Source organism: Vombatus ursinus, unplaced genomic scaffold, assembly GCF_900497805.2.
Source record: "Vombatus ursinus unplaced genomic scaffold, bare-nosed wombat genome assembly UNPS02014845.1, whole genome shotgun sequence".
In the NCBI taxonomy this organism is placed as follows: domain Eukaryota; kingdom Metazoa; phylum Chordata; class Mammalia; order Diprotodontia; family Vombatidae; genus Vombatus; species Vombatus ursinus.
The window spans coordinates 5,867,827-5,880,095 of record NW_020954623.1 but is presented as its reverse complement, the minus strand read 5'-3'; the positions used below and the strand labels follow the sequence as shown (position 1 = coordinate 5,880,095).

Here is a 12,269-nt window from a genome sequence, read left to right as displayed (position 1 = left end):
TCTCTCTCCATCCCTCTCTCCCTCTCTCCTTCTCTCCCTCTCCCTCCTTCTCTCTCCTTCTCTCTCCATCCCTCTCTCCTTCTCTCTCTCTCTCTCTCCCTCTCCCTCTCTCTCTCTCCCTCTCCCTCTCTCTCTCTCCCTCTCTCTCTCTTTCTCTGTCCCTCCCCACTACCTTTGATCCATCTGTCCTTCTGCCTGTGTCTATCTATCTCTAACTCCAGATCTCTACCCTGTCTGTGGCCCTGGGTCAGGCCTTCTTCAGGAATGTGACCAGTCCTTTCATGATCCACAGACAGCTGGGTTTCCAAACCTCTCACTTTCCTAGCCACGCCCTCTGGACACACTCCAGTTCACTGGCCTCTTCTTAGGCTCCTGACCACTGCTGGAGAAAGTCTCCAAACCACAAGGCCTGGACCGATGCCCCATTCCCAGAAACTCATCGCCAGGGCCCTCAGTGCACACTCTGCTAGGCCAGGCTCTCAATCTCAGCCCACACCGCAGCCATTCCAAACCCTGTCCCCAGCACCCCCATCTCTCTCCACAGATACCCTAACCTCACTTCACTGAGGACATTGAGGAGTGGGGACTTTGCCTCACAGCCAGGAAGCCAGCAAGGTGACACCAAGTGAGAGTGCCCTATGTCGGGGGTGGGGCTGGGGCTACCAAGGCCACTCACACCCTGCTGTTCGGGGCATCGTTTAGGATTGCACAGGAAAGGGGCTGACATGTCCCATTAGTCTCCCCTGATTTACCAAACCGGGCACTTGCCCCAGTCAGCTCAAAGACAGGAAAAAAAAAGGGAGCGAATATACATGAAAATACTCACGGTGGAATTCTGTCACAGCCAAGAATGGGAAACAGAGCGGTGCCCACTGCTTGGCGAATCGCCAAACCAAATCATCCCCAAGAAGTCATTAAGCACCTACTGTATGCCAGGCCCGGCTAAGCACCAGGCAGGCCAGAGTGAAGACCATAACAACCCCTCCCCCAGAGGGTGGGGGATGGGCTCGGAGATGTCTGCTTACCTGGTAAAATTCGCGAAGCCAGCTCTTCTGTAAGTTCTCTGGCTAGAAAGCAAAAAGAAAGAAGCAGTCAGACCCAAGCAGCCTCTTACCAGAAAGCAGGATGAACACGGGCGATGGGGTCTACGGGATGGGGGCAGACGCTAGGGGACGGAAGACAGAGAGCTCCCAGAACCCGCCTCCCACGGACCCACAGGGCCCCACCTCCACCCTGATAAGGGACCCGCCACTCAGGAAGACAGGAAGGTGTGTCCCGCCTGCTCCCCATCGACCCCCTAGGCCACGAGTCCCCAGACAAGGGCTTGGAGGCCTCCCCAGCTCCAACACACGGTTCTTCTCAGGCTCTCCCACGATCCATGACCTGACCAGAGGGCTTTATGTTAGAAAGCCACGTGGCCAAGAACTGATGCTATACCTCCGCTTTTGTCCCCCAACTTGGGATGGCCGCTGGCACCGTGGACAGAAGTGGGGCGGGATAACGAAGGAACAAGGAGGCGCAGAACATGGCGGTACAGGATGAGGAGAGGACAAAGAGGCCCAGGATAGGGAGGGCAGGCCCTCGTCAGCATGGATGGAAAACACCTCCTCTCCCCTTCGGCCTCCTTAGTGGGAGCCTCTGCTCTCCGGTGAGCCCAGCAGAGTGATGGGAGCTGACCGGACCTCTTGGGGCGGCTCACCGCATCCACAGTGTTACCGGGCAGCCACCACAGCTAATGCAAACTGGGGCTGAGGCGGCAGGATTGCAATACTCTGCACGCGCATCTCCTGGCCACCGACCTGACAAGACGTCCAGAGGACCGCAGCCACGATCAGGCAAAGGATAGGGTCACAGACTAGAGAACATGCAAGCGCTGCCTTTGAGGAGGTCGAGAAGGTCCGTCAAGAGAAGGAAGGTTCAGATTTCTCTGACTTGGCCCCAGACCCAGGACATGCCATGGGGGGAAGGGTTTGGGGTTGAAGAGGGAAACTGAGGCTGGATACAGAAGTGCCCAACAATTAGCTGCTCCAAAGTGGCCTGGCCTGCCTCTAGGGTTACAGCTAAGCACTGGCTGGGGACAGGGCATCTTCCTGAGTTCCAGGGGAGACACAGAGCCCAGAAAACACAGTCCTCCAGGCCTGACTTCCTGCTGTTCCTCAACTGCAAATCCCATCTCCATGCCTTTGCACAAGCTGTGTCCCCTGCCTCTTGGACTCAAAGCTCAGCTCAGGTGCCACCTACAGCAGACCTTTCCTGATGCCAATCACCTCAGATCTCACACCCCTCCATAGCCACACATTATAGACTCTGATAGAGTGTAAGAGCCTTGAGGGCAGAGGCTGCTTCATGCCTGTCTTCTCAACCCCAGGGCCAGACACAAGACCTTGGCCCACAAAAGCCCTGAAGAAAAGCACGGTGACTGGCCCACTGATTCCTGCGGATTACATGAGCCAGTAGGGGTGATGAGACAGCAGCCAGAGAATAACAAAGTCCCCCGCTTCCAGGGCACTGTGAGGACCCGTGAGGGATCTGACAGAGGAAGAGGCTGGGACTCAGTTTTGGTAAAGCGACCTGCCCCGCTAGGAAGTATCCCAGGCTGGGTGTGAACTCATTCTGACCATAGACCCGTGCTCGGTGCTCTCTGGTGCCTCCTGGTGGCCTCATACAGACCTGAGCCCAGCGCTCTACGCCCTCTGGCGCCCCCTAGCCACCACATACAGTAGGTACTTAGGTACCGCAGGCCCTACTCTCGGTCCACTGGACTACCCGGCCTCGATTGGGCCACCGGGACATTCATAACTAGAGTAGGCAGAAGAACACGAGCAGTAGTTTAAAAAGGGCCTGTTCTTCTCTGCCAGGTGTTAGGAGATGGGGGCCAGCTTTGGGAAGGCTGGGGCAGGAGCTGGGCAGAAACTGATTAAACAACCCCAGGAAGAAGCAGCCTTCTGGGCCCTGCAGAGGCAGCCACAGCCACCACCAAGACTCAGGACGAGAGGATGCTCTAGGTGCAAGGGCTGGCTTCAGCCACCTCCGGGCCTTCACTCCCTCTGCCAGCCATCCACGGATGGGCACACAGCTGCCACTGAGGGACCACCGAGACCTTAGGGTCGGGATGGATCCCCAGGCAGGAAGATGTCAGAACCAATCAGTATGGACTGGGCAGAGCAGCTCCGGAGAGCCTGGCACCAGTGGGGACCATTTAGAACCAGTTCAACTGGTCTGAGTCAGTGGGAACCAGAAAGCGCTGCTGTGGGCGAGTTGAAACCTGTTGAAAACCACTTTGACAAGGTTCTCAGTTCTCATCTACCCAACTGGGCGTGCTGGGCAGCAATCCCCTTGCCTTCAACTACCAGAGCTAAGGAAAGTGTAGGGGATAGAAGGGGGGGAGGGAAGGGCCACTGCTGCTCTGCCCCCCACTATTCCTCGGGTCCTCCCAGCACTCACATCAAGATTATCTTGCCCACCCAGGGCAACAGTCATGGCATGGCAGCCCCATAGCCCTGGGAAGGACAAATGACAAAACCAAGGTCCCACCACACAAAGTGCCCTGCCCACAGCACCCTGACAGGTGGTTGGCGGAGCCAAACCCAGAGCCCTTCAGCCCTTGACATCAAGAGAAAGGAGAACCCTCAATCCACCGGTCATGAGAACTTTGGGATGAAGGACACTGCCCCTGACATGGGAGGGGAAGGGGAGCTGGGAAAGCGTTCCCTCTCTTTGCCACCAGGACCCATCCCTCTCATGGCCCTATCCTCCAGGAGACCATGGCCTGGGCCCTGGGGGTGAAGGGAGCCCTTCTCCCCATCTGGGACTGGCAGGGCTGCCTGCTCTCAGCACAAAACACACTAAACTTCAGGAGTTAAACGTTAATCAAAAGCTAAAAATAGTCGTTAGAGCTGCCAACTCAAAATATTCAGGTCCGGGGAGGTAAATGGGAAGAGGGAGTCAGTCAGCCCCAAAGCCTGACTTTCTTGGAATTGGCGAATGATGACAACCTGAGGGGTGGGGGGGGAGGAAGGAAGGGATCTGGGAGGCCACAAGGAGACCGCAAAGAGTCCATGGAGAGGGGGGACAGCAAGCCAGGCAGCTCTAGCAACTTATTGGGAAGCAGTCACACAGGGTCACTGGGGACAACCAGGCTTTCATGATACCTCCCAGAGGCACAGGACCTGTTGGTTTTTGTTTTTTTTAAATTATTGCTAACTTTTGCATTTACATGACTTCATTTCCTTACACCCCACCCACCTTTCCCCATTGGGGTCATCCCTGGTAGCAAGGAACCCAAAAGAAAAATAAAGGAACAAAGAGCAGTAGAGATTAATTTGCCCACCCCTGAACCACCTCCCACTGCACTGCACCTCCCCCCCTGCCCCAGGGGAGGGAGGTGCTTAAAAAGGTGTTCTTAAGAAAAGGCCCAGAAAAAGTAAAAATTAAAAAAAAAAAAAAAAAAGAAAAAAGAAAAGGCCCAGGACTTTGGGTACCAGTGAAGAAGGAACCCTCTGAGGCCCTCCCAAATTCCCCTCCAAACACTTAGCAAACCACCTGAGGACTGGTCTAGGAGCAGGGAAGCATCTGACTAGCTCCAGAAAAGGTCTGTCTCACTGGGGTGAGAGGGGAACGGGGTCCTACAGCAGAAGAAGCAGCCAGCCTCCCAGCAGCAAGGCTCCTGGCCTGCAGCAATCTATCACTGATGCCCCGCACTCCTGCAAACCAGCAGCTCCCTAGGCAAGTGAGCAGTCTGTGCAGCTCAACAGGGCCCCACCCCAGTGACCCCACCCCCAGCACAAGCCACCAGCCAGGCCTTGACCCCACTGCTGACCGGTACTGAAGCCCTGCCCTGGGGCTGGCCAAGAAGCAACACCCTGCCCCTAGGGCCTACCAGCAGAGAGACCCTGTTTCCATGGCAACCCAGCAGCAGGGCCGCACCCCTAGAGCAGGCCAGCTGCTAAACCCCACACCAGGGGAGGCCCCATCCCCCTAGTACAAGCCAGATGGGAAGCCTCCCATCCAGAGAAAGCAAGCAGCTAAGCCCTGAAGCCCAGTGAAAGCTAGCAGTGAGATCCTGAGCCCCAGCACAAAAAGCCTGGGACAGTGCAGGACCAGAGCCCAACTCTCACATAAAAACGAGTCACAAAAAAGCAGGTAAAATGTGCAAAAAAAGAAAAAAAAGAGCTTGACTATAGAAAGTTACTGTGGTGATAGAGAGGATCAAGGCATAAACTTAGAAAAGGACAATAGTGTAAAATAGCTACATGTGAAGCCTCAAAGAAAAATGTAATTTGGTCTCAGGCCCAAAAAGAATTCCTCAACGAGCTTAAAAAGGATTTTAAAAAGCAAATTGGAGAAGTAGAAGAAAAATTGGAAAAGGAAATAAGAGTAATGCAAGAGAATCATGACAAAAAAAAAAATCAATAGCATGGGGAAAAGATGTATAATAATTTACTGAGGAAAAAAAAACTCCCTAAAAATAGAATAGGCCAAATGGCAAAGGAAGTACAAAAGTTCACTGAAGAAAATAATTCCTTAAAAATTAGAATTGAACACATGGAAACTAATGACTCTATGAGACATCAAGATATGAAAAACAAAATAAAAAAGTAAAAAAATAGAAGAAAATGTGATATTTCTTATTGGAAAAACAACTAACCTGGGAAATAGATCCAGGAGAGATAATATAAGAATAATTGGACTATCTGAAAGCCATGATCAAAAAAAAAAAAAAGCCTAGACAACATCTTTTTTTTTTTCTTTTTTTGCTAGGCAATGGGGTTAGCTGACTTGCCCAGGTTGACATAGTAAGTGTCAAGTGCCTGAGGCCAGATTTGAACTCGGGTCCTCCTGACTCCAGAGTCGATGCTCTATCCACTGCCACCTAGCTGCCCCCCTGCACGTGGCTGCCCCCCTGCACGTCTTTCAAGAAATTAGCAAAGAAAACTGCCCTGATGTATTAGAAGCAGAGGGCAAATTAGAAATTCAAAGAATCCACTGATCACCACCTAGAAGAAATCCCAAAACGAAAACTCCCAGGAACATCATAGCCAAATCCAGAGATCACAGATCAAGGAGAAAGTACTGCAAGCAGACAAAAAGAAACAATTCAAATATCATGGAGCCACAGTCAGGATCACACAGGATTTGGCAGCTTCCACACTGAAGAACTGGAGGGCTCGGGATATGATATACCAGAAGGCAAAGGAGTTAGGAATACAACCAAGAATCACCTAGCCAGCAAAACTGAATATGAACTTTGGGGGGGGGGGGGGAATGGACATTTAACAAAATAGAGAACTTTTAAGCATTTCCAATTAAAAGACCAGAGCTGAATAAAAAATATGATCTCTAAATACAAGACTCAAGGGAAACATAAAAAGGTAAAAAAGAAGCAAGAAAGAGAAAACATAAGAGATCCAATGAGGTCAAACTGTTTATATTTCTACATTCCACGATAACATGTAACTCTTAAGAACTTTATTACTAATAGAGCAATTAGGAGTATATGCAGATAAAGGGTGTGGATGTAAGGTGACTTTGATGGGATGATACTCCCAAAAACAAAATAAAGGGGTGAGAAAGAAAGTGGCACTGGAAGGAGGGGAATGGGATGGGGCAAATTATCCCACATGAAAGAGGCATGAAAGAGCTATTACAACAGAGGTGAAGATGGGGGGAGCAGGGCGGTGGTAGGCAAAGCTTAAACCTTACTCTCATCAAAATTGGCTCGAAGAGGGAATAACACACACTCAGATATAGAAATCTATCTTACCCTACAAGGAAATAAAAAGGAATGGGGATAATAGAAGGGAGAGGAAGGGCTGAAAAAAGGGAGGGCATATTGGGGAAGGTGGTGATCAGAAGCCAAACATCTGTGAGGAGGGAAAGGGTGGGAGGTAAGAGAGGAGGGGAGATAAGTGAAAAATAGCATGGAGGGAAATACACAGTTATCATAACTATAAATGTGAATGAGATGAAATCACTCATAAAATGGAACTGGATAGCATAATGGATTGAAAACCAGAATCCTACAATATGTTGTTTTTGAAGCACAGAGATACACACAGAGTAAAGGTAAGGGGATGGAGCAAAATCTATTATACTTCAGCTGAAGGGGGGGAAAAAAGCAGGGGTAGCAATTATGATCTCAGACAAGGCAAAAGCAAAAATAGATCTAATTAAAAGAGATAAAGAAAGAAACTATATCTTGCTGAAAGGTACCACAGACAATGAAGTCATATCAACACTAAACATATATGCACCAAATGGTATAGCATCTAAATTTTTGAAGAAGTTGAATGAGTTACAAGAGGAAATAGATAATAAAACTATACTAGTGGGGGAACCTCAACTTTTCGCCTCTCAGAATAAGATAAATCTAACCAAAAAATAAATAAGAAAAAAGTTAAAGAGGTGAATGAAATTCTGAAAAAGTTAGATATGATAGATCTCCAGAGAAAACTGGATGGGAATGGAAAGGAATATAGCTTTTTCTTAATAGCACCCGGCACCTACACAAAAACTGACCATGTAGTAGGACATAAAAACCTCACAACCAAATGAAGAAAAGCAGAAACAGTTAATGCATCCTTTCCAGATCATGATGCAATACAAAATTACATTCAATAATGGATAATGGAAAGACATTAAAATTACTTGGAAATTAAATAATCTAATCTTTAAAAAAGTGGGTCAAAGAAAAAAATCATAGAAACAATAATTTCATTAAAAAAAATATAACAATAAGACAACATACCAAAGGTTATGGGATGCAGCCAAAGCAGTACATAGGGGAATATTTATATCTTTAATTGCTTACATCAATAAACAGAGAAAAAGCAGATCAATGAATTGAGTATGCCACTAAAAAAATTGAGAAAGAACACATTAAAAATCCCCAATTAAACACCAAATTAGAAATCCTGAAAATCAAAGGAGAGATTAATAAAACTGAAAGTAAGAAAACCACTGAACTAATAAAAAAAATAAAAATAAAACTAGAAGCCAGTTTTACGGTGGGGAAAACAATAAAATAGATAAAACACTGGTTATTTTTTACTTAAAAAAGGAAAGAAGAAAACCAAATTACTCATATCAAAAATGAGAGGGGTGAATTCACCACCAATGAAGAGGAAATTAAAACAATAATTAGGAGATATTTTGCCCAATTATATGCCAATAAATCTGAAAATCTAAATGAAATGAATGACATCTACAAAAATACAAATTACCCACATTAACAGAAAAAGAAATAAAATCTTAGAAAAAAAAATTTTAAAAGCCAACAATGAACTTCCTAAGAAAAAATCCTCAAGACCAGATGCATTCACAAATTAATTATATCAAATTATTATATTATATATGTATATATATTAAATCAAATAATTATATCAAACACTTAAAGAACAATTAATCCCAACACTATATAAACTATTTGGGAAAACAGGTGAAGGAGTCCTACCAAGTTCCTTTTACAACACAAATATGATGCTGATACCCAAACCAAGAAGAGCCAAAACAGAGAAAGAAAACTTTAGACCAATTTCCCTAATGAATATTGATGCGAAAAGTTTAAATAAAATATTAGCAAGGCGATTACAGCAATATATCACAAGGATTTCTACCAGGAAAGCAGGGCTGCTTCAATATTAGGAAACCTATCAGCATAATTGACTGTATTAATAACGAAACCGAAAGAAATCATATGATTATCCCAATAGATGCAGAAAAAGCCTTTTGACAACATAGAGCACTCATTCCTACTGAAAACACCAGAGAAGCATAAGAACAAATGGAGCTTATCTTCAAATGATGAGTAATATTCATCTAAAACCATCAGCAAACATTATCTGCAGCGGGGAAAGCTAGAAGCCTTCCCAATACAATCCATGAAGCAAGGATACCCATGATCACCTTCATTATTTAATAATGTACTAGAAATGTTAGCTTTAACACTGAGAGAAGAAAAAGGAATTAAAGGAATTAGAATAGGCTACGAGGAAACAAAACTATCACTCTTTGCAGATGATATGTTATACTCAGAAAATCCAAGAGAATCAACTAAAAAAACTACTTGAAATTATTACCAACTTTAGCAAAATTGCAGGATATAAAATAAATCCACATAAATACCAGCATTTCTATATACTACCGATAAAACCCAGCAGCAAGAAACAGAAAGAGAAATCTCATTTAAAATAACGACAGATAATGTAAATTACTTGGGAGTCTCCCTGCCAAGACAAGACCAGGAACTCTATGAACACAATTACAAAAGTTTTCACACATATAAAGTCAGATCTAAACAACTGTAGAAATATCAATCGCTCACGGTGGGCTGAGCCAATATAATTCAAAGGACAATTCTACCTAAGTTAATGTACTTATTCAGCGCCACACCAAACAAACTATCAAAAAATTATTTTATAGAGCTAGAAAAAAATAGTAACAAAATTCATCTGGAAAAACAAAAGCTCAGGGATGTTGAGGGAATCAAAAACAAAAAATGCAAATGAAGGTGCCCTACGGGACCTCAAACTCCATTCATTACAACGCAGTGATTTTCAATGCAGTCTGATACTGGCTAAGAAATAGAGCGGTGGATCACCAGAATAAATTAGGTACAAATTACATTATAGTAAATGACCATAGTAATCTAGCATATGATAAACCCAAAGATCCAAGCTTTTGGAACGAAAACTCCTTATTTGACAAAAACTGCTGAGAAAACTGGAAACATTATGGCAGAAACTAAGTACGGACCAACATCTCACACTGTATGTATACCAAGATAAGGTCAAAATGAGTACATGATTTACACGTAAAGGGTGATACCACAAGCAAATTAAGAGAGCATTGTATAGTTTATCAGATTTATGGATAAGGGAAAAATTTAGGGTTAGGGGTTGGAGTCGGGGGCATTCACTTAGAATTAGCAGGGACTGTTCGCCATTACTGGTACCCAGTAGGAGCTTAACCAATGTTTGCTGGATTAAACTGGCACCAGCCACCCTAAATCTTTGCTGAAAAGGTATATTCTTATACTAACTTAAACAGCCTTGGAGAAATGAGGCTGGGGGCCATGGAGGGGGCTTCCCCAGCTCCAGGGTGTGAAGCCATTTCTGTCCAGGGACTGATTTTGAGACGGACTTTTCTGAGTGTATCTGTCTGTCTGTCTGTCTCTGGCTCTCTCTGTCTTTCTGTCTCTCCTTCTCTCTCCCTCTGTCTGTCTCTGGCTCTCTCTGTCTTTCTGTCTCTCCTCTCTCTCTCTGTCTCTCAGCCATGTCCTTTCTGTAATTCTAAGAAAGCCAGACGGAAATAACTGAAGTCCGGACAGGAACACCGGCTGAACTGTCTGTCCAGCGCTCCAGAGCTTTGTGGAGCATTTCCTCTGCCTGCAGACGAACGGGCTTCCTGCCACACATGGAGGAGGCGCGCCTACAGGAGACAATTTCTGCCGCTTGTTCTCTTTGCTGTTGTTGCTATTTTTAAACGAAAGGAATGTTGTGATAGGGCCTCGGGCTGTGGGACAGTCACAGACAAGGACAGAGAAGGGGAAGGCAAGGCAAGAAGTATTTCTACAGCACCTACTATGTGCCCAGCACTGTGCTGAGCACTTTACAACTACTATCACATTTGATCTCCCAATAACTTTACAAGGTAGGTGCTATTATCATCCCCATTTTACAGTTGGGGAAACTGAGGCAGGCAGATTTGCTGACTTGCCCAGGGTCACAAGCTGTTAAGTGAATGAGACCACATTCGAATTCCAGCTCAGGTCTTCCTGAGTCCAGGTTCAGCGCCGTGGCCACTAAGCCACCTGACAGGCTATGGAACACCCTCTTCTCCCTTTTAGAACACTTTCCAAAAGTACTCAAAAGGCAAATCGTGGTGGCCCAGTCTGGCAGCCTCCCTCCAGGAAGCCCACCCCTCTGCCCCCATTTGCTTCCAGACAGGGCAGAGATGGAGCCGCCCCCCCTCTCTGTGCGGCCCCAGGCTGCCGCTGCTCCCTCTCCTCCAGCCCAGGAGCCTCAGCCAAAGCTCTCTCCCCAAGCAAAGTCTGGAACAATTCGTTCTAGAGACTCTGTATTCATCTGGCCACATCCACTATGATAGAACTCAGCTTCTGCTCCAGCCTCCAGGGCGCCCCAGGCTGAGGATACATTGTTTATGATGGCTTCCCAGGCCCTGGGAGAAAGTAAAATGTAGCAAGTGAATCACAAGCCCACAGCTTGGAGAGGGGGCAGGGAAGGGGAGGGAGCGCAGCCTGCTCAGAGCTCCCAACTCCTTGGCCAACCATGGCTGTAAAACCCCCTACCCGGGGGCTCCCAACCTGCCACCCCCAGTCTATGGACTGACTTCAGGGGGCCTGGGAGCCCGCACAGAAAACCTTCACCGCCTCTAACCACAATTTTACCATTTGCTTCAATTCTATGACAGCAGGATTCTGAGAAGGGTGGGCCAGCTTGCCCAGCCGGCGCCACTGATGGGCTGCCCGACCAGACACCATAATACAGGAGCCACATATTTATTCTACAGACAGAGCTACAGTGGCGGAGTGGAAAGGACTCCCGGTCACTCATTCTGATCCTGGAAAAGCAGCTCCAATGCTGGCTGGCCAGGCCGGGGGCTCATTCAGATTGAGGGCCAGAGTGAGCGGGCCTTAGTGGGGACCAGGCTGGAGCTGAGGCACTGGGCAGGCCCACCTCGGTGCCTCAGGTTTCCTTATCTAGAAAATGGGGAGAACCCCTGCACTCCTGGGAGAAGGAGGGCTCATGAACCTTCAGATCCAAAGAGCTTTCATGACTGTTGCATCCAGGAAGGAACTCCAAGTTCGTTGTGCTTACAAGTCCTGGCCATACCCCACAAGCTGCGTCGAGGGCTGAACTCTGTAAGACACCACAAAACAGCAGGGCCGTTGGACCTTGGAGGACCATCGGAGGCTGCTTCTCCGTTGGAGTCAAAATGTCCTGTGACCCGTGCCCCACAGGGGAAAGACGCCCTGGCGGTCAGTCCCCGGCCCTCCCCCATCTACACTGACCAGCCAGAGGCCATCTCTTCTGGCTCCCTGCGTTGGAAAGCACACCGCAAATGGGTCTTCCTCGGGCCAAGTTTCCACTGGAAATCTATTTCTGTCCCTTTGGCTGGAGGGTTGTCATGGAAACAAGAAACTGTGACACCCGAGGGTGGGAAGGTCTTCAAAGGAGAAGGAACACACACACACACACACACACACACTCACAGAGCTCTTTTCTTGTGTTTCCACACACACACACACA

General features: G+C 47.2%; 1 protein-coding gene across 1 annotated transcript in view; it reads right to left on the bottom strand.

Annotated features, from left to right (window-relative positions):
• The window catches only part of INPP5A (inositol polyphosphate-5-phosphatase A), a 248,670-nt gene that overhangs the window by 175,468 nt on the left and 60,933 nt on the right, over positions 1–12,269 (bottom strand). The window contains exon 6 of the mRNA XM_027840462.1: positions 1,026–1,067. Coding sequence (XP_027696263.1) covers positions 1,026–1,067 — 42 coding nt within the window. The remainder of the gene's footprint in view (positions 1–1,025; positions 1,068–12,269) is intronic.